Here is a 27,804-nt window from a genome sequence, read left to right as displayed (position 1 = left end):
CTTTTTTTTTTTTTTTAATTATAATTCTTTCCCCTTTTCTCTTTTTGGTTGAAAGAAGTCATCATGAAATCTGTGCACTGCCCTGAAAGCTTCCTTCATGCTAATTGAGGTTTCTCAGAGTTTCACCATAGAAGCTCAGGCCGTGGGTTGTCCTCCCATCCAGTAGGTGGAGACAGAACAAACATTTCGACAGAGAGCTCCTTTTTGTATAAATAGCATCATCTGGTTCGTCTACTTCAGTTTGAGGCATCTTCTGAATCTGGAAAAACATGATTATGACCACTTGATTAGGCTACTAACCACTGCGTCTTCTAAGGTGTATGCGCTGCACAAGTCATGAATCTTGCACACACTGCATGAAACTTTTATTTGAGGTTTTCTATTTATTTCAGCATATCACTTATTTTAAATGATGTAGAATTATTTTCATTAAAACAATTTAAATAATACTTTCGGAATCCCAATGTTATCTGCATTATACTTGCTCAGGCACATTTGGCTGGTAGCGCACAAATCTGAATTCAGTTTCTGAAAAGTCGCATAAAGAAAATATTAGTGCACGTAGCCTATCAAAACTTAGAGGAAAGATTGCTACTGACCCAACATGACACTCCTCAAAAAACAGTATCCTAAGCTTTTACCTAATTTAATACAAGGTTTTCCATGTCCCGTTCTCATCTTCCCCCTCTTCCCTCCTTTCTTTTTTTATTCTGATGAATACATCTGGTTATTACTCGATTCAAAGATGTTAAACAGGATTGAGCAATGAAACAACTTACTGGCCCGTTGAGGAATCTGGGTTTGATTCCCATGTCAGATGTTCTGCTCTCTGAGTCAACCAGGGGATGCATCAAATGCAGCATTCACAGCCCCTGTGCAGGGGAGGGAGTCTACATCTCTTAGCCACCAGGATAAGAAAAACTTAGGGACTGGAAATCCATTTTTCTTACCAAAAATCCAAGGAAATTCAGATAAGTCTCCTAAAGATCTCTTCACTTCTGAAGAGTGCAATTTAATTTCCTTGGCTCTCTTGGTGTTTTGCATCTCCCTGGGTTTCCACCGGACTGCTTTGCTTCAGAAGTCTGGTCTATGTTCACTGGGCGGGCTGGCTCTCTGGAAGAAGTGCAGTTTGTGCACCCTTGGTTTGCCGCCTGCAGGTTACCCCCGTTTTCTCTGTCATGTAGAGATGTTCAAATTCTAGAGGTTATTTTTAACTTTAGATTCTCTTTGTAGAAGATCATCGAAGGCCTATTACAGACATCCTTGATAAGTGTTTAATTTACAAAGTTTATAACCCGCTCACATTTTTTGTTTGTAGCAGGGTACAAATCAAAAACAAACAAAACCTACTTATCAAGCCCAGCCAGAAACCAGGAAGAAACCAACAGGCACTACCAGTGACAGCATAGATTCTCAATTTTGAAAGCTTTCTCAGATAGGAAGATTTTCAGATGCTTTTAAAACTGATCGGAGCACATTGTTAAATGAAGCTGCTCGGGAAGGGAATTCCAGTAAAGAGGACCTGTGATTAAAAAGACATGCTTGTGAGTTTTTCCTAAATGTGTGGACTGCAATGATAGCACCTCTAGGAGTCTGCAATTAGCAGCCCCGAGGGGTGGTAAATATGTAAGAAGGAATTCACCAATGTTACAGAAGTAATATTGATTGTTTTGTGAATAAGTAAAGTAGAGAAGTCCCTTTACTGGAATTTATTTAAACAGTTGGGTAATCCTTCACTTTGTTTAATATCTTACAGTCTCATAATTTCTCTGCTGTGGAAGAGTTGACTTTTTCTATAAATAGTGGTCTTTATCCAGTTTCTAAAAGGCATCCTTAGAACAATTCTGGGGAAATCAGTGTTATTCCATAACAGAAAAAAGGGAAAAATGAAATTTTTGTAGCTGGCAGAAGACTGCTTTTGTCCCAGTAGATTCCTTAGTTTTCTCTAAGCGAGGCTATAATATTTAAAAGAACATCTTTCAAGAAATGGAAAAGGAATCTGAATGAAGAAAACAGGAAACAGCATAAACACTGCAAGGTAGAAGCAAAGCATTGATAAGAAAAGCAAAGAGCATTTGAAAAGACACTTCCTGTGGAAGCAAAAACTCGTAATAAAAACGTTTTCAGGTACATTTGAAGTAGAAAAACTGCAAGGGAGGCAGTTGGAGTATTAGATGATCAAGGGGTAAAATGGGCACTTAGGGACGACAAACAGAGACTAAATGAATTATTTGCTTTGGTCTTCACTGAAATAAATCTTAGTGTAACTGGAAGATGTAATAGGGCAAATTGACAAACTAAAGAGTAGCAAATCACCCGGACCAGATGGTATACATCCCGGAGAACTGAAAACTGGAATTGCAGACCTGCTATTAGTAATTTTGTAAACTATCATTAAAATTGTCTATGGTACCTGAAGACTGGAGGGCTGCCAGTTTAACACCAATTTTTAAAAAGGGATCCAGGGGTGATCCAGAAAACTAAAGACCAGTGAGTCTGATGTCTGTCCCAGGCAAAATAATAGAATCTATCATAAAGAATAAAATTGCTAAACATAGCATAGCTTAATGGGACAAAGGCAACATGGATTTAGCCAAGGGAAATCTTGCCTCATCAATCTGCTACTTTTTTAAGGGTCTAAATAAATGTGGATACAAGTGAACCAGTTGATTATAGTGTATTTGGATTTCTATAATTGAGAGTAGGTCTAAATGGTAAATTTTCACAATGGACAAAGTTGAATAGTGGAGTCCCCCAGGGATCTGTTCTGGGACCAGTTCCTTTTAATAAACTTATAAATAGCTTGGAAATGGAAACAAGTGAGGTGTGACCTCTTAGGTCCATTTTTGGAAGCCCTTTCTCCTGCATTTTTTTGACTTTTGATGGTTAAGAAGAGGGTCTATGATGAAGGTAGGCCAAGCGTTGCCTCATTCTACACCCTCAACTTCTCAAACAATAGAGTCTTTACATTTTTTCAGTCTTGCTTCGGGCACTATGGAACTTGGAGCCTTGTATGACTCCGTTCAGCAAGAGGCTACTGTTTCTGTAGGTTCCGATGGCCCTAACCCTCTGCAGATGCCGGGTTTCACTCAACTGGAAGCTGGATTAGTGGAACCAGGATCTATGATAGCCCTGAATCCCTCCCTTGCTGAGAGCTCTTTAGCTGAGACTAGAGCCTCTCTCTCTCTTTTCCCAGTTGACAACTTTGGTAATCTTGTTACTATTACCGTGGATTCAATATGGACTGCAATAACTAGATTGAAAGATACTTTATCTGAGTACAAGCAGGATGGTTGTCCTCACACGTGTGACATCATCAGATGGAGTCCAGTCTGGAACTTTGATCTCAAAGATTGTGGAACTTTCGCACATGCTCTACAGAGCATGTGCAGCTGTCCCTCAGTCTCTCTCCCCCCCCCCCCTCACAGAGCTGTGTGTTTCATGGGATTCAGCTTTGCTCTCCTCAGTTTTTATAATTGATTTTTCTAGAGCTACAGCTGGTTTTCTTTCCCTTACCTTACAGTAGTTTTATTTTTATTTTTTTTCCTTTTCTTTCCACTGTCTGCCAGCTGCATGGCAGGACTTATACTTTACCAGGCTGCACAGCGACTAATACGATCCCATATTAAACAAATACTGAACCTGAAGTTTAGTATCTGTGTCCTCTCCTTGCTCTGTCTGTTTTTGTACCTTTGTCAGGTGCTGGCAGGACTGACAGAATGCAGTCTGTAGGTGACTCGCCTGAGTTCTGTCTGGGCAGGAGTTCCATGTCGTTTCACCGATCGATCAGCATCGATGGATGTTTAGACAGTGAAGAGATCGAGGACCACACCGTTCCTGTTTGGGGGAGAGCTCATCCTCCCTACATTCAAAGGAATTAGTCCTTTGGGCAGAAGCCTCCCCTCCTGTTTGCCTATGATGGCAGTGCAGTCTCTTGTGAGAGAGGGTGAACAGGAGCGTAGTAAGTGACGCTGCTGCACTATCGGTGCCATGCCCGTTAATTGTTGCCCATGCTACCTGGTCTGATGGGTCGATGTCAGGACCGCGTTGTAGACCAGGTCTGCCATTGAGCTCCATGATCACCCTCACTGTTGATGTACTGCGGCATCCTTGATACCGTAAGAGCCATGTGGGTGCCATCAAGCACTATGCATGCTTCGAGTGTGCTGGCTGAGCCTTCTGTGCTATAGGCATTGGTGGGCACCATAGAGTCTCGATGCACCGGAGGAATGGCATCGACCTTGGCGTCAAGTGCTTGGGCCTTGATGCGATGGAGTAGCAGTACCGACCTCTAGTGTTGCGGTCTAGACCGCGTTGGGGACCAGGACTGCCATTGAGAGCCATGACCCCCCACCCCCCCTATGCCATCACAGCCGCCATAGGCGCCCTCAATCCCATTGAATGCATGCCCTCCATCCTGTCAAGGTGCATGTGAGGTCGCCTTCGATGCAGCGAGGTGGGTGGCTGCTTTCAATGCCTTCGCAGTGAAGAGCCGTCTCAATACCATTGATTCCATCGAGATGCAGGGCTGCCATGGAGACCATTGGCGTGTGTGCAGCGATGTCACTTGTGCCGCTCTCGTCTATGTCCAGCACCATTGACGAGGTACTGGGAATGGCCATTGAGCACCCTGGTTGCCCTCGAGGCCATTGACCACTGGGGTTCCTGAGATCCTCGAATGCCAATAAAACCCTCGGGCAACAGGGTTTTTGGTCCTTGGATGGCATTGGTCCTGTCGAGCGCTGGGGTCGCCATTGACTCAAGGCACCCTGGAATGCAGGGGCATCCAGGCGCAGTGTTCCGGTGCTCTTGAGGCTCCTTTGCGGTATCCAGATGGGACACCGAGGGTCATTGTGCTGTACCAACACTAGCCTATGGTTATCAGGCACCATGGATGCTATCAGGGGCCTTGAGCCACTGGGATCAGAGGACATCGGAGGCCCTGCCTGGCTTCGTGCACCATTGGTGCTAATGAGCGCTAGTATTGCTGTCGAGGCTATCATCATCCATGGCCGCTGGCGAGGGATGCCATCAAGCTTGCAACATCGACTTCCTCAGAAGTATAGCTGAGCCAAGAGGAACAGTCAATGGCATCAGCAGTCATTGTTTCCTTTGGGCACCGATGAGCCGTGACAAGGCCATGCTGGGGCTGCAGAGCCTTTGCCTGCAGGCACCTCTGGCGTCCTTGGTACCACTGGTCCATCGGGGTCTCTATCAGTGCCGCCGGGCTGGCGATTGTCCACGGGTGCTGAGGATGGCACTATATACATTCAAACTGGTCAAGACACTGTCAAGCGCTGTTGAAGCCCTGAGTGCGGCAGCAATTGGTGCCATTGATGTGACCCATCGTTGGTGAGCTTGACAGTGCTGTGGGAGCTGTCACCAAGTTGAGCACCAGTGGACTTGGTTAGATGCTTCTGGATACCACCACCGCAGAGCACCATGGGCACAGTCTGTCGCCATGGCCTTTGCTGCTACCGTTCCATGGGGGGAAACAGCAGTGTGCCATTTTTGATGCCATGTCAAGAGCTCTGTTCAGCCTCTTGGAGTATTATCAAGTACTGGGAGTACCATGGGGGCACCACCATAGAATGCCACACACTACCACGCCATAATCAGATCCCCAGTGGTACTAGGGATGCTGTTGTCGCACTGTTCCTATTCACTCTATTGGGAGTTAATGCAACAGTGGCGTGTAGCATGTGCGATTGAGTACAGCAGGGGTCATCTACTCCAAGTGCCTCGAGTGCTGGCAGGTGGCATTCTCTCTGTTGGTGCAGTACACAGCCATGCCATGGTTCTGCCATCGCGTCAAGGTATCAACTTCCTCATCCGTTCTGAGCTATAAAGTGCTAGGGAGCATTGGCGAGGAAGGTGCCATCACACACTGACTTCTTTTTGGCAGCGCAGCCACCAACTAATAGGTGGTGCTCTGTCCTTGCTGTGCTGTGGGATTCTACCCACAGGCACGGTGAGTAGATTCGTAGGTGTGCCATTATCCATAGGATGGGATACCTGTGATGAGTACTGGTGAGCATGCTTTTACAGCGGAGGGCACTATTCTTCTAGTTGCCCTCTTTTTTTGTATGGGGGTGTGTGTGTTTCCCTAGTGGTGAGCACAACAGGTTGTACGCCGCACTCACAGGACTGACCAAATACTGTGCTCCTGGTCGAACTCCAATAGGAGTGGATACCAGGAGGGTAGTGTCAGCAGTCTTCCCCTTCCTCAAAAGAGGACTATGTCTTTCGACCCCCCCCCCTCCCATATTAGAAATCCCCCTGGAGCTCTGCCTTTGCAGGTTTATCATCGAACTGGAGCCTCGATTCTTTTTAATCTGTGCATCTTCTTGTAGGCCAGGACCGGGGACAGCAGTGGCGTTCATTGGACCATTTTTGCTGGGGTCCCTCCATTGATTTCTGTGGTGACCCTACCCCATCTGAGGGTGACTGCAAGTGGCAGCTTTGGTTGCTTCTGAACCTCAGTGATTAGTGACTGTAATCTAACTCTCATCTGGAGAGTTGGAAGGTTTTTCGGGATCGGGAAGCCCTGATTCTCGTTACTTTACTTGTCTTTCAGGAAAGGGAGATACAACTGGGTTTCCAGGTCACCTGTTTTTCTAACTCATTTATTTTTTCTTGTATGTGATTGGTCTAAAGGGTCTATCTGTTGAACCTGTTGCTGCGTTGGAGACATTACGGTGGATAAATTACTAATTGAAGTTTCTAATTAAACTAATGCTTTCCAAATACTCCTCAAGCATAATCTCCTGTTTTCCTACAGAACCTAGATTCGAAGTATGTACTCCTACTTTAGTTCCATGACAGTGTTCTTGCCCTTTCGGGGTTAACACTGTCCAAGCCTTTTGCCCCAAAGGCGTTGAAGTCTCTAATGTTGGCTTCAAGCTCTCGCTGTTGCTGCTGGAACAGTGCACCGTTGCCTCCACTAGACAATACTATCAGCGGAACTGTCCTCAGCAATCACCTCAACAGATAACTGTTCACTCACCGCCTTCCGATGGTCAACTGCATCTGATTCATAGGCTGTCCACTGCAGGGGTGGATTGGGATCTCAGGAGCTCCAGGGCTTAATGATGTGTGAATGTTCAGCAATGCTCCTCAACAGGCTGTGCAAACGGACAGCCTTCCAGGAGATAATGTATTCGCCAGGGGGGAAAAAAACCTCGTAGACTGTACAGGAACTGGAGTGTGAGCTGTCCAGGCCTTGCCCCGTACCCTGTCCTTGCGTTTGGTATGCGGCATTCCAACCAGTTAATAATGTCAGGAAACTATGATGTTTTATTTCCCACTCTTCTTATTTCTTTCTGGAGCAACCAATGGAGGCAGCGATGAGATCGTAATGATGAATATTGATTCAACGTATTCTTTTTTTTAAATGAAAAGAGACTAAGGCAACATTCCACCAAGAGAGACTAAGCCGCGCGCTGGCGCTGCCTGCGCGCACCGCAGGGAGGGCGTTTTTAAAGGCCTCCTGCGTCTTAGCTGGATGACGTCAGTCGCGGGATTCAAGCAGGCAATGATTTCAGGAAATCCGTAGGGCCGGGTAAGCGCACCTCACCCCAAATAATAAGGCAGTCTTTTCTCACCGCTTGAGCCTCCATATTTCTTCTTAAAAAAGTGTTTTGGCCTTAGGTGCCACCTTTATGCTGAAATTCCCATGTAAATATTTAATTAGCTATGCAGGTGCTAAATATGTTTTCCCAGATCCCGTATAGTTGGGAAATTTTTCTTCAAAATAAGACACCCCCAACTAGTATTGTCATTAGGGTCTATTAAATTAAGTTGACTTTTTTTTTTTTTTTTTCTGTATATTTTTCATTTTCTTCTGTCTCCCATTGATGTGGATAGGTTGATTAAGTTGTGCTTGCCAAAATCTCAATGAATATTTTTTTCTTTCATGCTCTCTGTGTTTGCTGAAATTTAAGTATATATTGAGTATAAATTAAACTTAATAAAGTAAAAAAAAAAAAACAACAAAATTCAGTAAAACTGCTGTGAAACTTTTGCTCTAAAGTGTCAATTTAAGAACAAGGGAAAATATAGTGATTTTTACTGTTACTATTTATTATTTCTATAGCTTATATATAGTTTTATGTTGTATATGAAAAGCTCAATAAAAAGCTTAATAAGCAATACAAAAGAAAACAAACGGATGCATTGGTGTAGTCTTCCCAATGACCGCTTAATACAAATATATGTATAGTACCCACTGCATAAAACTCCCCCATGCAACCACTGCAAATAAATGTGTCCTGTGATGATTTGTGCTTCTAGCTCAGTTGAAACCAGGGCTGGGATCCCTGTGCCTTGAGCCTTTCTTTGCAACCACCCAGGGGTTTTCGCCTACCCACCAACTCACACCAGTTATTACAGGGACAGTCGTCCTTCTGGAGCCCTGCACTAATCCGGCCTCTAGGATTTCTTCTCCCCAGGGATTATAAATGCTGGCTCCGCAGCATGCCCGGCTGGCTTGAGGAGTGGAAGACCTGACCTGGCGAATCAAACCCAGGTTTCTTGCATGGTAGTTCCTGGTGCTGCCACTGAGCCCTACGCTAGCATCATAAAAGCTCATATATTAAAAAATTTTTTTTGTTGGTCCTTTTAAAAGATGATATAACCCTACTAAGACTCCAGTTGTAAATGATTACAAATACAGTCTAGCTCCACACAGATTTTGCTGTGCTGCACAGAAGTGTATGATACCCTTATAAGACATTTTAAGAAGTATAAGAAACCTTTTTTTTTTATTCCTGAAAAACCCTTCTTGTTTAAAAAAAAAAAAAAAAAAAAAATTGGGTCAACTACTCTAGCTAGATTGGTTACTGGGCTGTAAATAATTTTTATGCATATGTTTTATGAATAATCTGTTTATTCCTCTTTATGCAGCTATTAAGTATTTTAGAATAAGGAATGATGATTGTTTCTCCTCTTGTTTGACTTGCCTTTGGATTTAAACCAAAGTGCGGAGCAGAACTTCTGAACACATTAGCTTGGATTTTTCTGCATCTTGGCTGAATTGATAAATTTAATATTTTTCTTTTTTGTAGGGGCTCAAGAAGTTCTCATTGATCCAGGTATGGCATCCACAGGTTGAGCAATATGTTTTGTTTGAAATTTTTTCATAATCATCATAATACGGTGTGGGCATTGTGCCTGTAAGAAGCAAACAGGAACTGGTTAGTTAACCTCAAACAATGACTGTTTTCATAAATCTAAAAAAAAAAAAAAAAAGGCTTTAATTTTCTTGTAATTTTGTAAAGTAAAATATTTCTCAGAATAAATTATGCAGGCAGAATCTGGTGCAAATAGTGTTTCAGGGCTTTTGCCCTGAAGCGCCAGTTTTAAGGATTGGTCAAAAGTCCTGCTGTGCTTTTTGCATATGAATTTTGCTTTTTTCTGCTTTCAAGAAGTTGCTTTTGAAATAAAAAAGCCTAGGGTAGAGTACATGATCTAGTTTTCACACATTAATGGGCAGTTCAGGACCAACTCCAGATTGCCTGGGCACTTACCCAGAGAGACGGCTATTGTATCAGGCCTAAGGAGAGCTGTGGCAGCTGGCAGAAAGGGGGAACTGCTAGGATGGAGGGAAGAAGACAGAGGAAGGGAAGAGAAACAGGAATCAAAAGTAGGGAAAAAAGCAAAATGAACATAATTCCCACCACAAAAAAGAGCACAATATGGAAAAAAGTTATGGTAGTTAAGAGCACTTTTCCAGGTGCCTAAAAATTCTGGCCTAGTACTCAAGTTTTCTAAATATTTTTCCTTTTCTGTTCATAGAATTAAAAATTAAATTGTCTTTTAAAATGATTTTAAAGGTTGGTGCAGTGCTGTCCTGAAACTGTAAACTAGTGGCAAGGTCCAGCTAGTTTTATTCTGTGCATGGCAGTGTAAAACTGGAAGGGGTATGCAGGCTAGTCCTGCTGTTTGACTGGCTTAATCTCCATAGAATTAGCTCTGGTCAGCCATGCAAGGAATTACTCCTGGCAGAATTCTGTGCACAAAAACTTAAAATTCTGCATGCTTTATATTGGTCAAAATAACACAATTTGCATATCAGTTCTTTAAGTAATTACATTTTAAATTGGTACAGAAAAAAGTTATTACTTAGAGATGCAGAATTTTAAATATTTTGAGCAGAATTTCCCTAGAAATGCACTGTAAGAGTGTCCCTTCCACACTACCTACTCCCCTGGCCACTTTCCCTCTCAGGCCCAACTCCTCCACCTGCTAATATCTCTCCCACTCTATTGCCAGTCCCAGAGTTTGTCCCTGATCTCAGTACTGCCCCTCACACAGTCAGTCTCTCTCTCTCTCTCTCTCTCTCTCTCACACACGCTTCTTTTCTTTCTCACACACACTCTTTCACAATCGCCTCATATAGGCTTCCTCTCTCTGGCAGCCACACTCAAGCACCCCCTGCTCTCTCACCCCCATCCATGTGCTCTCCCTCACATCCTCTCCCCTTCCTCTTAGACACACTCTCTCTCACCGAGGCCTTCATCTTTTCTGCAAATGGTGCACGCTGCGTTCGCAGCACGCTGGGGCCTTCATCTGCGCCATTTTCTGCTCAGAATTTGGCAGTTCTGTGCAAATTCTGCACTCTGCAGTAGTGCAGAATTGCCCCAGGACTAAAGGAACGGAAGAATTGGTAGAATGAGTGTGTTTGACTGTAAGACCCTGACTTTGAAATTCCCCTCTTCAAAGAGTAGTAATATGAGCCAGGTCTTTATCCCCTTTAAAAGGCAGTTGTGAAAGAAGGCTTATTTGAGTTATTTGTTTTATTTTTTTTTTCCTAGGGATTTTAGTTTGTCATTTTCTTTATTAATTTTTATGTTTACTATTAGTGGGTGTTGTGTATTTTTTATGAGCAGCTCTTGATAGTTCTGTTCTTCCCAAGATAGAGCGAATGGGATGATTATCATATCTCAAAACAATTACCCTGGGCAGGCCTATTTAAAAATTTACTATGTAACATAATAAGAAAAAACCATAATGCTGCAATCTGTCATATGGAACTGAAAAAGGGGCATAGTGATATGGTATCAAGTCCCTGTTAGCAATTAGATAATGATAAGTGTTCTGTTTTTAGAAGTTGTCAAAGGTTTTGGTTATAATAAAGTACAGAATTGAAGGTCATCGTATTAGCAACTTGAGATGACAGTTATATATAGGATGGCTGTAATTAGTTTTTTTGTGTAATATCTGTCAGCCATCTTTAATCTCCTTTAACAGAGCGCTATGCTTTCTTTCTCTCCCCTCAGCAGAACTGTTCTGTAAAGTCAGCAGGAATTTAAATGTATGATAAGAGTATTCTGAAGTGTTTTACATTAAAACTCAACCATATTTATAAGCATGCAACCATGCAGATTATCTTATTGTAGCGTTGTATTTGCTGATGTTGCTATAGGTACATAGTAAATATTTTGAATTCTAAGGTTGGTAACTTACTAACGCCAGGACTTTGTCATTTTGTCCCAACTTCAGACCCATTAACCAGAAAAATGGAAACTTGCACAGGTTGTCAAATCTGCTACCACCTGTATATTATCATTGTATTCTGCTATTACCAGATCCAGGACTGGTTTTCCTAAGCAAAACAGCTTGACACGGTAAATGGAGGAGTGTGTTGTCCACGCTGGATATTGCAGTGAGCACCCTCTTCATAAGACCTGGAAAGATTTCTCTGCACTTGTTGTATCCATGACGTCACTCTTTAAAGTGAGACATACAACCGCCATGGGAACTGAAAGCTATCGCTAAGGTGGCTCTTCAGCAGGAATTAGCCTTGCTCCGTGCCAGTGTTTAAGGGCAGGGGATATGCAGGCTGTGGGGCCAAACAGGTCCTTTTGCCCTGTGTGTGATGCTGCACCAGAGGCTGTCCCTCTCCCCCTGGTTAGGTATGACCAGCAGAAGACAAATTCAGTGATTGAATCAGCTGGGCTTCCATTGGGTGAAAGAAACTCTTTACTCCTGGGGGGGGGGGGGGGGGGCAGATATCATTACCCTTTTCTGCAGTGGCCACACCATGGGAAAGCTTTAACATAAGATGTCAATTTTGGGGGAACTAGCACCTTAAACTTTACAGCCGGTGATAGCATGCCAAGGTGGCTCTTGACCAGAATTTGTGTTTATGATGTGTGGAATTTAAAAACATTTTACCTCTATGCTACCCCAAAAATAGAAATAAACAAGTCATTAAAACAGTATAAGTATCCATTTTAATTCAATGTAAGATTTCTTGAGAAGTATACTCAGGATACTTCTGAAAAACTAATGCATACAAACAAGCTTATATGTTCTCTATCTATTACAAAATCATGGTTAAAAGATATTTCAGATGAACTAATCATAATTTCACTTCTTACATTTTGTTTCATCATCTCATTCTAAATCATAACTAAATTAACAGGTCAGCATGACCCCGGACCTCATTGCAATTACATACCAGTGCAGCACACTTTTAGTCACAAACAAGGACATCTCGGCATTATATCTATTTTCTATCACACACAATTCATTTTTCAACCTTCACATAGGCTAATTCCACTATCTAAGGATTGCTTAATACTTCAGTATTTTACCTAGTGCAGGGATCAAGTTTTGCAACAACTAATACATCTTGTTTTATCTAAGAAATAGTGTTTAGAGCAAGGATAAGTAATGAACATTTTACGTTGAATTGAACAAAGATACAATGCAACCTTTTGACTTTGACAGATGTATCAGTTATTTTGTGGACTACAGAAACTAGAAGAGTCAGCATTATTTGGGGCCCTTGTGGATAGTCACTCCATTAAGACATGCATCAAATGATCAAAGGAAGATTCCTTTCAGGAGCCCCTTTCCAGGAGCCTAGGGGAAGACCTTGGTGAAGGGATGAGTCTGAGTGAGATTCCCAGCTGGGTTCCCAGGAGGAAGTGGAATGCTCTTCAGAAGAAGAGGAATCAGCAATAGTCCGCCTATTCAGAAAAGAAGAATTATTTCTAATGTCAGACATCCTTAAAGATATAGGATACCAGCCTGAAAGATCCAGTAGAAGGGGATCCTATCATAAGAATTGCCATACTGGGTCAGACCAAGGGTCCATCAAGAACAGTATCCTGTTTCCAATAATGGCCAATCCAGGCCATAAGAACCTGGCAGGATCCTAAACAATAGATACTGTAGATCTCATGCTGCTAATCTCCAGGGATAAGTAGTGGCCTTTCTCAAGTCTGTCTGGTGAATAATAGTTTTTATGGACTTCTCTTCTAGGAACTTGTCCAAACCTTTTTTTAAACATGGCTGTGTTAGCTGCTTTTACCACATCATCTGGCAATGAATTCCAGAGCCTAATTGTGTATTGAGTGAAAATAATTTCTCTGATTTGTTTTAAATGTGCTACTTATTAATTCTATTGAGTGCCCCCTAGTTTTTGCATATGTTGAAAGAGTAAATAATCTATTCATATTTACCCACTCATGATTTTATAGACCTCTATCACATCCCCCCTCAGCAGTCTCTTCTCCAAACTGAACAGCCCAAATCTCTTTTTTTTTTATTTATAATTCTTTATTTTTCAAGTTTTCACACATACATTACACAAAATGTTTAACTTGTATACAGAAATAATACTGAGTATAGAAAATTCACTTAATAGTATTTAAAGCACTTCCATCACATCCTTCAATATATTCAGTATTAATTAAAGAAACCTTAAGGGTTCACTTAAGCCCAAATCTCTTTTTAGCCTTTTCTCATAAAGAAGCCATTCCCTCCCCTTTATCATTTTGGTCATTCCTCCCTGTATCTTTTCCAGTTTAGCTGTATATTTTTTGATACAGTGACCAGAATAGCACACAGTACTTTAGGTGCAGTCTCACCAAGGAGCGACACAGAGGTATTATGACATTCTTCGTTTTTATTGTTTGCATTTTTAATTGCTGCTGGGCACTGAGCTGAAGATTTCAAATTATCTACAAAGATGCCCAATTTTCTTTCCTGGGTGGTAGCTTCTAATATGGAACCTAACATCGTGTAACTATAGTGTGGGTTACTGTTCCATATGCGCATTACGTTGCACTTGACCACATTAAATTTCATCTGCCTTTGGATACCTCATCTCCCAAGTCTCACAAGGGCTTCCTGCAGTTTCTTACAATTCACTTCAGATTTCACTACTCGGAATAATTTTGTCTCATCTCCAAATTTGTTCACTTCACTTGTTGTTCCCTTTTCTAGATAATTTATAGCTATATATTAAAAATCACCAGTCCCAAGACAGATTCCTGAGGCTCTCGACTGTTTTGTTTACCTTTCTTCACTGAGAAAATGGATCATTTATTCCTACTCTGTTTCCTATCTTTTAACCAATTTGCAATTCAGAATCTGACATTGCCTCCTATCCCAAGACTTTTTTTTTATTTTTCTCAGGAGTTTCTTGTGGAGAGCTTTGTCAAATGCTTTCTGAAAATCCAGATACACTATATTAACTGGTTCATGTTTATCCACATATTTATTAACCCCGTCAAAACAATATAGCAGATTGGTGAGTCAAGACTTCCCTTGTGTAAATCCATGCTGGCTGTGTCCCATTGAACCATGCTTTTTTTTTATGTTCTGTGATTTTGTTCTTTAGAATAGTTTATAAGATTTTTACTGGTACTGAATACTTGCTCACTAGGCTGTAGTTTCCCAGTTACCCCTGGAGCCCTTTTTAAAGTTCGGCATCACGTTATTCACCCTCCAATCTTCAGGAACAATGGATGATTTTAAAGATAGCTTACAAATTATTAGTAATAAATCAGGAGTTTCATTTTTTAATTCTTTCAGAACTGGGGTGTAAACCTTTTGGTCTAGGTGATTTGTTCCTCTTTAGTTTGTCAGTCTGCCCTGTTACATCATCCAAGTTCACTGTGATTTGTTTTAGTTCTTCTGAATCATCACCATTAAATACAGTTTCTGGCACATGTAGCTCCCCAATATCCTTTTCAGTAAACACTGAAGCAAAGAATTCATTTAGTCTTTCCACTATGGCCTTGTCTTCTCCAAGTGCCCCTTGGACCTCTCAGTTATCTAACATTCCTGCTGTGGGTTTATTTAAAAAAAAAAAAAAAAAAAGTATTATGAGTTTTTGGCTATACAGCAAGCTACTTTTCAAATTCTCTTTTTGTCTGCCTTATCCTTTAAGGATTAAAGAAGCCACCAAGAATATTCTCATTGCACAGTGCCCTGATGTGCATGGTAATATTCTCATCAGTTACTAGTCTCCTAGTATTTTAATTTAATACATTCTTAAGGTTTCTCTTTTTCCAGCTGAATTCAGCTTCCTAGTTCATGGTCCTTGTTATTATGTAACTTTCTTACTTTTCTGCTTTACCTCCACTAATTATAAAAAGTTGTTCCTTTGTTATGTTATGTTACACTGATCTACCCCTGTTCGATGTAAACCGACCTGATATGGTATTTAACCTTGAAGGTCGGTATAGAAAAATGTTAAATAAATAAAATAAATAAATAATGACAGAATGGGAAGTCCTGTGGGCGGGGCGCTTAAGGATAGCGGGGGATTGAGTAAAATTTACTGATTGCCCAGGGAGAAAATAATTACTTTGTTTAGGTTAACCAGGCCTTGGTCTCAGCAGTAACACATAAAACAATTATCTCAGTAGAAGGGGGAATGAATCCTATATTCAGGATAGGAAAGTAGAGGCCATTCTAAAGCAGACATTTTCCACTAATGCCATGGCAATACAAACTTCCATTTGCAGGAGCTATGTGGCATGAGCCGCCTCACCTGGATTCAGCAGCTCCTGGAGTGTACAGAAACAGTGTCTCCAGAGCCAACCTTAGCATTTTTGGTAGATGTCATGTATGAGTTAAGGATGTCTCCCTGGTGTTAGCTTCTGGCGTAGCCAGGAGATTGCTATGGCTGCACAATTGGGTGGCAGATTCAGCCTCTAAGTCACACCTTGGTAAGCTTCTCTTTAAGGGAGGTATACTGTTTGGGGAAGAACTGGAAAAGCTGGTTATATATTTGGGGAATCAAAATTCCAGAGACTCCCAGAAGATATGCCCCACCTAGGAGCGAGAATTTCTAAGACTCAGAGTCCAAGACCCATGCACAAACAAGCTAGGCAGGAGATTTCCTACTGGCATGATACGAAATAAGGCCCAGCCCCTTCAGGAAGCTAGAAGAGCCAAGGTGGAGCCCCCTGCCACAGCAGGAGGCAGTCAACTTCTCCAACGATACACAGCAGGTTTCTAAAGCAATAGTGCTGGTGGGCAGCCACATAACATAGTTACTATAGGTGAAAAATGTGGAGTGGACCCAAATTACGATGGACCATTGGGTTCTGGATGTCCTACAAAGGTGGTATACCTCAGAATGTATGAAGCTGGTCTCAGAAGTCTTTATGATTTCCCCATGTACTGCTTGCCTCAAAAGAGAGGCAATAAGAGACACTGTACTAAACCTACAGGGTCTCAAAAGCTATAGTGCCGAGTATCTCCGCAGGAAAGAGAGCAAGGTACTTATTCAGTCTATTTTGTGGTACCAAAGAAGGGATGGATCCTTCCGCCCTGTCCTGGATTTAGATCATCAACATATGCCTTCATGTACTGCATTTCTGCATGGAGATGATACAGTAGGTCAAGAAGGGGAGAGTTCTTGGCATGTTTGAACCTGGCAGAGGCATATTTTCAAATTCCTGTTTGGGTCTCTCATCAGTCTCTCTTACATTTCTATGTGTTGGGCCAACACATTCAATTCCAGACGCTACCCTTCAGGCTAGCAGCAGCTCCCAAAACCTTTACCAAGGTCATTGTTGTTGTGCAGCGGCTCTCTGCAAACAGGGCATAATGATTCACCCCCATTTAGACGAATGACTTATAAGGGCCAAATCAGCTCAGGAGAACCTAAAACCCTTGAAAGCAGTAGTACACCTCTTGCAGTGTTTAGGTTGGGTGTTAAACAATTTGTAGAGCAATTTGCAGCCATCTCAGATCGTGGAGTTCGTGGGTACCCTGTTCTGTACAGGAGAGGAAAGAGTTTCTCTGTTCCCCAAGAGCGTCTCCAGACTAATAGATCAGGTAGCAACCATTCATTCTCAAAAGTGTGGGACTATCTACAGGTACTAGCACACGTCAGCCTCCTTGGATCTAGTCTCTTGGGCCAGAGCACACATGCACCTGCAACAGCAGGCCATGCTGTTGTGTTGATCCCCTGCATTTCTTTTTTTTTTAATTTATTCTATATTTATTCAGTATTACATGATATAAGAAAAGCATTTCAAGTATTTATTCAAAAGAAAAGAAAACTTACGATTAACAACCCATCTTCAAAGAACAAGTCCACATAATGGAAGCAGTAACGAAGATTCCTGGTACTATCTAGATTAATAGCATAAAAGCATTTAAGAAGTTTCATCAGAAAAAAAAGTTTCTAAATGACCAGGATCTAGAAATATATACACGTATTCCCCTGAAATTCTACCAAACATTTACAGGGGAATTTTAAGAAAAACGTAGCACCTGTTGCTACATTTTAAACCGAGAAACAGCTTTCTTTTAGCTTGTGTTTCTCTTGAGATACCTGGAAAATCTTTAATAGTATGACCACAGAGTAAAGAACTTTTATATCTAAAATACTGTTGAAGGAATAAATCCCTATCACTAGCTGACACACAAGTAGACCTAGTTGCTATGTTATCATTAGAGGTCTGCAAAAATAGATACATCAGAACTATTAATGGATGCCAGTACATCCATGGCGCCATTTGCTGTTCCTACCTTTCTTTTTTTTTTGTCATGCACATAAGAATTTGATAGAGGAAAACTGTAAAATCTCAGTGACATAATTTTTTTTTTTTTTTTAAGAGTTCAATCCCAGATAAACATGTTTTTTTGGAAAATTTAACAGATGTACATTTTTTGATCTTAGTCTGTTTTCTAACATTTCACACTCTTATAATGAAAACTCAAATTATCTTTAATTCCTGAAGCTAGTGAAGACTGTATATTAATCATAGCTCCAAACTGGACACCTAAGTTGGTTTCAGTTTGTCCCAATCGTTTCTGCCTCTGTTTATTTTATAGAAACAGCTGATGAATATTGACAAAGCTGTGCAACAGAATTAGAAACAGAAGTCTCAATATGTGTGATAGCTTTCCAAACGTTTTTTAATGAGATCTCAGTTGGCTCACTAGTAATAGGCAAACCAGCCAAATTGTCTCCTTTGTAAACAGCTGGGCTTTGAACAGGTTTTGGAAGATCACAGAGAGCTTCTCCTGATATCATTGAGCAATTCAAAGAGGAAACATTTTCAGAGCCTTGAGGTAGCTGCTGTTTCTCTTCATTTCCTAAGGCAAAAATCAACAAACTTCCTACAGGAAAGTTCTCACTAGATAGTGTGATAGGGAGCTAATGGATATCTTTTCTCTGGGCTTAAGGATGCATTATCCAGGTCCATACTCAGAAGATCCTGCAGTGTTGAGTTGAGCTTTAAAACTTGCTGGTCCATTGGGCACTTCAAGGGAGTAGAGCTTACAGTAGTTGAAACTTTCACCTTCCTTTTCTTCTCCATTTCAACAGAGGGAAAATCTGGCATGAGGGGTTCGCTGGCACATTGCACATTGCACATGGCACACTGGCACATTGCACTTTTATAGGCCACAGGCAGTCCGATGGCAGGGACTCCAGGAGGCCGCGATGATGCCTGCAGTGATCCTCTTGGGGCAGGACCAGCAATTGCTGCACCCTGTGTTTCAAGGTTGTCAGCTCTGGCTCCACCAGCCTGCAGGAGGGACATGGACTGGTGGCTAAACCCTCCAGCCTAGAGGGGTAGTAAGCCTGGAATCGCCCAGCTGGATCATTGTAGCTGCAGATGCCAGCCTAAGGGGATGGGCAGCCCATTGCCAGGGCCACTCAACCCAGGGACTCTGGTCAGGAAAGGAAGCACTCTGGTCAATAAATAGCCTAGAAACAGGCCATCAAACCTGCTCTGTTATTTTCTCCTCCTGACAAAAAGAAAAGGCAGTGTGAGTTCTGTTGGACAAAGCTACAGCAGTCCGACAGTGTCATATGTTAACAAGCAGGGGGGTACCTGCAGCCTCACACTGGCACAAGAAATGACCCTCTTGTTTGAGTAGGCCTCTTTCTGTCAGGTAATACAAAGCCAGGAAGGAGAATCTCCTGATGGCTTTCCTCAGCAGAAGCAGGCTGGACCCAGGAGAATGTGAGTTGAGAGACCTTCCAGCTGATTGTGGATCCAGCGGCACCTGGATATAGACTTAATGGCAACTCGGGTGAATGTCAAAGCTAACAAGTTTTTCATCTGTTGGGCAGAGGGAGGTGCCAGTGGGATAGACACTCTTCTCTGCCCTGGCCGAGACACAGCCTGCTGTGTCTTCCCACCATGCCTCTTATAGGCAAGGTAATAAGGAAGATAGAGGACCACTCCTCAATAGTCCTAGTGGCCTGGATTGGCCAAGGAGATCCTGGTATACAGACTTGGTGAGATTGCTGAGTGGAGCTCCTCTGCCCCTACCCAGGTAATGAGGACTGCCTCAGCAGGGGCCAGTACACAATGGAGGACCTGTCTTCATTCTCTCTTACTTGAAAGGGCGTGCTTGTGAAGGGAGAGGGAACTCTACAGCGCTAATATCAACTATAATAAAGCAGTAAAACCCTATACCTTGCTACATTAGGATTTGGTGAGGATTCAATGGGTTCTGCTAGGACCATGGTCTCTCCCTGGAGATCAGATATACATCATCCTGCAGGTTGCAGTTATATTGTACTATAGGGGCTGAGTTAAGGGCTGACATGGCAGCACATTCGTATATAATACGGTTTCTAAAAGGAAGAAAATGCATCTGACCACCTTTTAGGGCAGTAGTCTGAGGGTCTTGATGAAGCCTCCCTTTGAATCAGTGAGGTAGGCATCTGTGAAGGATCTGTCCTTTAAGACCACCTTCCTGGTAGCTATCTGTTCCACTAGGTGCATCTTGGAGTTACAGATTCTCTCATGCAGGAACCCTTACCTGTTTTTTTTTCCCTCTGGACTCTCTCACCTTTCAACCGATACTATCCTTCTTCCCAAAAGTGGTGTCTTCTTCCATGTAAATTGGTTGGTATCACTTCCAGAATTCAACAGCAGCGATTACAAAGGGCTTGGCGAGAATCTGATTCTGCTAGATGTATGGTGTATACTCTTGAGGTACCTGAAAGTGACAAACTCCTTTTAGAAAGACAGACAAGCTGTTTATATTGTTTGGGGGTCCCTGGAAAGGGTAGGCAGCCTCCAAAGTGACCATAGCAGATCGATCTGGAAAACAATAGTTTCAGCGAATCTTTTCTCTAGCAAGCAAATTATGGCCACTCTATGTGCGCACTCTACGAGAGCTCAAGCATAGTCCTTTGCGGAGACATCCTCAGCCTCCCTGGAGGAAATCTTTAGGGAGCCACTTGGCCATCATTGCACTTCTTCATCTGGTTTTAGATTGGCCATTCAAGCCAAGAGAGGCGCTTCATTTGGGGTAGGAGTCTTTAAGACAGCACGATCTTCCTCCCATCTCTATGGAGGTTAGCTTAGGTAACTGCCACAAGAAAGGGCTGCTTTTATTTTATATTTATTGTATTGTAAAGATTGTGTGTGTGTGTGTGTGTGTGTGTGTGTGTGTGTGTATACATACACAGGCTACTTTTCCTTATAGACCAGAATGAGGGGAGGAGATATCTCACAAGTAAGGACTGATCTAGCAGGAATCAAGGAAATAAAAATGATCCAGTAACAGAAATTTCTCAGTCTTGTTTTCAGCGAAAGGACTTTTGGCTGTAATACTGGATTGCTGTGAATTACTTTTCAGCTGTCTGGGATTACACTTCTTTCGTCTTCGGCAGAATGTAATATTGTTTTACTGTAATTTTGGATCTCTTGATTTAGTTTGTGAAAGCGTTTCTTAAAATAGTTTGCCTGACTTTTTTTCACGAGTCCACAGCAAAAGTGTGTGCTGTAAATTGAATTGTATTGTGATTGTTTCTTTGTAAAAGCAGAACCTTTTCCTTGTGTTTCTGGCATCGCTTGAAGACAGTGCAGTGGGCATACACATTTTCCCAGTCTGTCTGCAGTACTGTTAGTAGTGAAAAAGTATTTAGAAAACTTAGGCACCAACCAAAACATTTTTCGTACATTTTTTTTCTTGCTTTTCCACTTTATTTTGCTTGCGTTTTTTTTTTTTTAAAGTATATTCCACTTTTCATGCTATTTTAAAGCAGATTACATTCAGGTACAGCCCTGTCCTCTGAAGGATTACAATCTAAAGCCACTAAGCCGTGATGTTTTCTGCAGGCGGACTCCCACTGTCGCGGGTGGGAGGGGTGTCTCTGCGATAGTGGGTCCTTCCCCCTGAGAAAACATCGTGGCTGTATGGCACATTGTTTTGTTTTGTGGCAAAACACTAAGGGACAAAACAAAGACTAAGGTGTCCCTTTAGGTGCAATGGTGGCCCCCAACCTCAAAGGACCACCATCGCCTTGAAGGGCTGACTGCTTAAAAAAAAAGGTGCCTGGCAAAAGAAGTTGAGCGGGGGTCAAGGTTGAATCCTGGCTCATCCCGGGGCTGCCACTCAAGACTGCCCTGACACCCCAAAGAAAAAAAATGTAACTTCATGTCTGGCGATGGGGGCCCCCCCTCCCCGAATTCTTTATTGGTTACAGGGTTTGGGGGGAGGGATCCGTCAGCATCCGAGAAGCAAAATCTTTTTTTTTTTTTTTTTTTACACATTTTGGGATGTTGGGGCTGCCTCAAGTGGTGACCCCCCCCCCCCCCCCAGGTTGAGTCCTGCTCAACTTCTTCTTTTCCCAGGCATGTTTTGTTTTTTCTTTTCACTTTGCATGGCCCTTTAAATGTAAAACAGGAGCCTCAGGACCTGCATCAGTGTCCCGGGGCTCTTACGTTACATTTTAACGAAACCCAGGGAGGGGATGTTGTTTTATTGCGGCTGAACCACTTTCTTGGTTAGCCGCAATAAGTTGTTTACATAGTATGGAGCAGCAAATGCATGCATTTGCTTTATTCATGCATGCAAAGCAGCTCATTGTAATAAGGGCTGTGCAAAATATCGCACAATATCGTTGCAATAGGGCTTCGTTGCACGATAAATCTGTTTAATGCGTGTCAGAGCCCTGCCACGGCTTGAAGCGTTTCCCAGTAAGTTTACTCCTGAGGCAGTACAAGGAGAAGTGATTTGCCCAAAGTTGCAAGGAGTTTCAGCGGGATTTGAACCCAGGCTTCCCTGGTTCACAGCCTGCTGCTCTCAACATTTCTCTCCAGCCAGCAGCATTTTCTCTTGCTGATTTTTTAAGTGCCAGCCACCAAATGTTACATGCCCATACAACCGGGTACCCTGATTACAGTGGTAAGGAACAATGTGTAAAGAAGTGAGAGAACAAGAGTTTTCAACTTCTTGGTGGCAGAAATACAGGTTGCAAGTCTTAAAGCACTTTTCAAGCTGTTAATCCCATGTTTTGATCATCTCTAGCCAATCAGAATTTGAGATTCCCAACCTGGCATTATATATCACACAGCTTTTAGGTTTTTGATCATGTAATTGCTTTTGCCATGTATTGTTTGGAAGCCTAGCGCTACTGTATGTAAATGTTGCCACTGTACTATTAAATTTACTCCGTTTCGCATGCCAGAATGTAAGAATTAAAATGTCTTCTTATTAACTAGAACCTCACATTTTTAACAGTTTACACTGCTTTCTCTCTCTGTTTATGCTCCACCGTTTAGGTGCCCTCTCTGCAAATGGCATAAATGCGGACACTAGTACAGAAATAGGACGTGCCAAGAACTGCCTCAGTCCTGAAGATATTATAGATAAATATAAAGAGGCTATCTCCTACTACGGCAAGGTAATTAACAAATTCTGATAAACTAGGAGGCAAATAACTTTTTTTGAGGGTCTAAGGTAACATTTTCAAAAACTGTTTCCAAAATATGCTAATGTAATTCATGTCATATTTTAGGGAATTTTCTTCCCTGATTTTTCTTTCTCTCATGTCTGTCACCTTCCTGCTGGAAAAGGCAGAGACATCTAAGATTGTTGCGATCATCTAAGATTGTTGTATGCTTTCGGAGCTTGAGTAGTTCACCTTCAAGAAGCCTTTGAACTCATTTGGCTATGACTGACTGGGTTAGAATCTGATTGAATGGGAGGAGACAGTGGTAAATGGAGATCCCTTTGAGGAGAGGTATGCAGCAGGGATTGGTTCTTTGACCAGTTCTTTTCAACATATATATATTCAGAACAAAATAAATCATATGAGCATAAAAAGTTCAAACTAGCAGTAGTTGTAGTATAGCGGAGTTTAAAAGTTTCTGGAAGACAGGTTCATAAATAATTATTAGCTAGGTAGACTTGGGTATATGCACCTCTGATTGCTTGGCGTGAGCAATTTGGAATGGACTTTCTTATTGGAATCGCCCTAGTACTTTCAAGTGACCCAGACTGGCATTGTTGGAGAGAGAATGCTGGGTTGCTTGGACTATTTGTGTGATGCAACATGGCACATTTTATGTTCTTAATCAGTTGGTCCTTCTGAGACTTAAACATGTCTATCAGTAGTAATATAAACTAAAATAATTCATCTAACACACAGACAGTCATACATGGAAAACCTTGCCTACAGAGAAAACAACTTCCATTGTAAACATAGGCCCGTATATTTATAGTGGATTGCTTCACCCTTATGTGCTCTCAATAAAATATCATACTAAGCAAAGCAATTTGGATGCATTGGTAGAAAAAAGTTTTTTGTTGTCACTTCCCTTAATAAGGTGCCACTTGTCCTGATGAAACCTGGCCAGTACTATAAGCAACATTATCTATTTATTTAGAACTTTTATATCCTGCTATATCTAAAATCTATAGTGGCTACCAGAAATAACATTCATTGTTCAAAAATCTTTCTTTTCTTAAACTTCATATTTTGAGATTTTTGAACAACTGATATAATACTTGATTCAAAGGAAAATTCAGGATCCAGAATAATGCCCACATTTTTAACTTTATCAGCAATAGGTGTACAAACTCCCTCAACAGGAAAATGTGGAGAGGGACAACAACTTAATCTGATAACGTCAGTTTTGCAAACATTTAGCTTTAGCTTGTTATGATAAAGCCATCTTTTAATGGCACTAATGTGGAGTGAAATAAGACCCAGCATAGTAGTTGTAGCTGAATTATTTTGGGGGAAAAAAATTGTATATCATCAGCGTATAGAAAGTAATGTAATTCAAGACCTGATGATTTGGATATTGGACAGAGTAGCTAAAAGCGTTGAGCCTTCAGGGACTCCGGTAGAGAGAGGATACCAGAATGAGGCTTCAGTTCCACAAAAGTTGGGAATGGTTTCTTTTAACATGATCAGTGGTATCAAAGGCTGCTGACAGTTCAAGCAGCATCAGAATCAAATCTTTACCTGTTTCAAATCCATGGTGTAGTGTGTCTAAACAAGGTTTCAGTAGAATGCTTAGGTCTAAAGCCGTATTCCTTATTGTCACATAGATGAGTCCAGATGCATGGGCTTTTCTTCCCTTCCAGCAGATCGAAACGGAGAAGAAAAGCTTTACAGTACCATTCGTACTTAAGACAGTGTTCAAAATAGCGAGTGTATTGCCGGTGGTTTTATGGTCTGATAATTCATATAAAGACCAAAAAACAAGTGGTTATGGTGTCAAAGTTTTAATGGATAACAAATGTAGGTAAATCACAACCAGCAATATGTCTTAAAGCTCCTGTGTCCCCCGACAGGGGACTGTTTCACTGAAGCTTTATCGGGAGGAACAAATCTAGGAAAAAAGTATCAAAAGATTGTTTAAATAAAATAGAATAGGCAGACCAAAAAGATGCTACAGCAAAGGGTGAAGCATTTGATTATACGTACACAGTGAAGTTAATTATAGGATGTAAGAAAATGTCTGCAAAAATAAATATAACAAAATTCATAAATAGAGAAAAAACATTGTGTAATATATAACCACAGGTATATAGCACTGGCTGAGAAACATATTAATAAAGATAACATAAAAATCAAACGAAGTGAAAATAATACATTGCACAATGCTAAAAACAGGCTAATAAGCCTTGGTTAACTGGTTTTTTCCCCCTAGTTCATTGTAAACCGGTACGATAAGACCTGGTCTTAAGCATCGGTATATTAAAAGAATTTAAATAAATAAATAAATAAATAATTATCTACTCCATTCACATTGAGCTTGCTTGTGAAGTTTTCAATTTTGTTATTGAATCTAAGGTTAATATAAATGTTTGTGGCAAAAAGGAGGGCAAAACCAATGAATAAATTTCTAGCACTATCCAGTAAGTCTACAAGACAATGAGGAGGAGAACGCTGACAATGCAACTGGATGATGCCATTCATATTGTTAAAATGAAGATTGTTTAAATACAGACTGTCTTCACATTTTAATGAATTCAGTTACAGCATTAGTGCTCAACATATTCACTTCAATGGCTTAAATTTTAATGTTGAAACGGAGTGAATTAAGACATGTCAACCAGCGGTGTGCTGTTGAAACTTTCATTAAAATTGGTTATCCGTAGTAAAATGAGATACTTCTTGTTACAAATTAAAGGGCTGGCCGAGAGATCGCAAACGTGAAAATGCAACGCTGTAAGCAAACTAAGAGACCCAGGGGATTAATGAAAACCTGCCATGAAAACAATATAGTAAGCAATTGCAATTGTAAGCCTTCACATTTTAGACTCGGACAATATTTTAACAATTCTGGCTTCAGCGTTGAATAACCAACACATTCATAAAAAATAGCTTTAATTTTAATATACGAACAAAGCTTGTTATAAACCGTATAGACAGGCGCGTGCACATGTACACCCGTGCGCTGCTTTGAAAATCTACCCCTATGAGTGGTCTAGGCTGCTGGTCCTGTATCATTATTAAAAAGGAAGCCTTGGACAGCAGGAAATTGCAGTCTAAAATCAGAAACTGTCAAGAGAAGTTGGGGAGGGGTGAGTGCTGCTGCTTGGAAAGGATCTGAGGGCTTGAGTCTGACTGGTGGTGGTGGGGAGAGGGTGGGGACAAATGTTGATGGCACTTGAGGACTTGTGAAGCAAGATGGTTGCAGCCTCAGGACTTGGAGATTTGCTGCCTTTGTTGCTGTCATGGATCCCATATATCCTCTATTGCATATTTGTCTATCTCGTAGGCTCCATGAGGACCTATTGTACATTTTTCATGAAGCTGATTGGTCTTTCATAAACTTGAACCATTTTATGCAAGAGACTAAAGGGTGGGATGTGTGCTAGTAATACAGAATTACTTAAATTATTACTGATACCTGGGTCCAGGGATATGTATATACTGTTTATTAGGGATGTACAGAGGAAAAAATGTTTGTTCGTTTGTTTCATGGACATCTCAATTTGTTTAATTTAAAAAAAAAAAAAAAAAAAAAAAGGTTTTGTTTTTTTCGTTTGCCTTTAAAATCAACGGGGGAAGCATTGCAGCTTATTTTGGGCCCCAGAATTGGCCTTTTCTCATCAGTTCAAATGAAACTTATGGGAAGACATTATCAGAAGGGTTAAGGTATATCAACACATCAAGACTTTGTCAATGTGGCAACAAAAATGGCACGAATAGTATAAAGCACTGTAAAGGGGCAAAGGGGCACCAGCAATGGCAGGGGTTCTCCAGGGCACCGATAGAGGAGCAAAGCAGCAACAAGAGCGGGAAGAACACCCCAAGGCTTCCAAAGAGGGCACCAACAACAGCGGCATAAATCCTCAAAAGCAGCATGAGAGTCAGTGACCTCAACATCTTATGGCACAATCAAGGGGGAATGAAGCAGAAAAGGTGGCAGGAAAACCCCTCAAGGAACCAATAAAGGGACAAAGAGCACAAAGAGTGGCATCAACACATCGAGGAACCATCCGGGTCATTTTTCGAAATGCGTTAGGGTGTTATCGCAGGCATTAAGGCCCTAACGCCCACGATAACGCTGTAACGCATGCGTTGTTTTTTGCATCACGCGATGCATATGCAAATTTTTTAAAGGTAGTCAAAGGGGAGGAGTTTGGGTGGAGTTTATGAAAATGAGGGGTGTTTAACGTTGCATGCGACAGCATAACACACGTTATACGTTTTAATGCCGGAAAAAAGTACACGCTGGCATTACGCTGTGCGATATGCCTGAATCGGGATTTGCGATATTTATCGCAAATCCTGTTTTGGTTAGGAGGAGGGAGTGAGTGTGAGAGAGAGAGAGAGAGCCTCTGGGGTGGCACACATTTGTCATCTATTTATATCACTGTAGGAGGGTCAAGTAGTAACTCGAGGTGAGGTTCTGGAGGTGGTCTAGGGTTTGGGGGCCACTTTTACATATACAGTCAGAGGTAGGGAACAGCACAGTACAAATCGGTGAAAATTTGATGGAATTTGGAATGAGGAAAGGTACACAGAGATGAGATTTGTACAGTATACTCTTGCCCGAGCTTGATAGCACCCAGGTAAGTTTGTGGCGTGATAGCAGGATGTTCCATGGTGCAAAGTAGTGGGTATGGCAGCAATGCTGAGTGGAAGAGAGACTCCTAAAGTGAAGGATAAGAGGTCTAGGTAAGGAATTAGAAGAATTGGGTTTTAAAGGACTTAAGCTGTGGAGGTTTGCTGGCCTCTGGAAACTAAGAACTTTAGATAAGTTAAAAGAGGAGCCATATTGACCATATCAATTTGCCAACTTGTTATGGTCTTATCTAGCTGTGAAA

General features: G+C 41.6%; 1 protein-coding gene across 5 annotated transcripts in view; it reads left to right on the top strand.

Annotated features, from left to right (window-relative positions):
* The window catches only part of TRAPPC9 (trafficking protein particle complex 9), a 1,860,352-nt gene that overhangs the window by 23,137 nt on the left and 1,809,411 nt on the right, over nt 1–27,804 (top strand). For all 5 annotated transcript variants that reach the window (XM_029592072.1, XM_029592073.1, XM_029592076.1 and 2 more), the window contains 2 exons: nt 9,066–9,092; nt 22,794–22,915. In XM_029592072.1, the coding sequence (XP_029447932.1) occupies nt 9,066–9,092; nt 22,794–22,915 (149 nt within the window). The remainder of the gene's footprint in view (nt 1–9,065; nt 9,093–22,793; nt 22,916–27,804) is intronic.

This window comes from Rhinatrema bivittatum, chromosome 2 (assembly GCF_901001135.1).
Source record: "Rhinatrema bivittatum chromosome 2, aRhiBiv1.1, whole genome shotgun sequence".
NCBI classification, from domain to species: domain Eukaryota; kingdom Metazoa; phylum Chordata; class Amphibia; order Gymnophiona; family Rhinatrematidae; genus Rhinatrema; species Rhinatrema bivittatum.
Note: the sequence above shows the minus strand (reverse complement) of the source record. Positions and strands in the feature narration are given on the sequence as shown.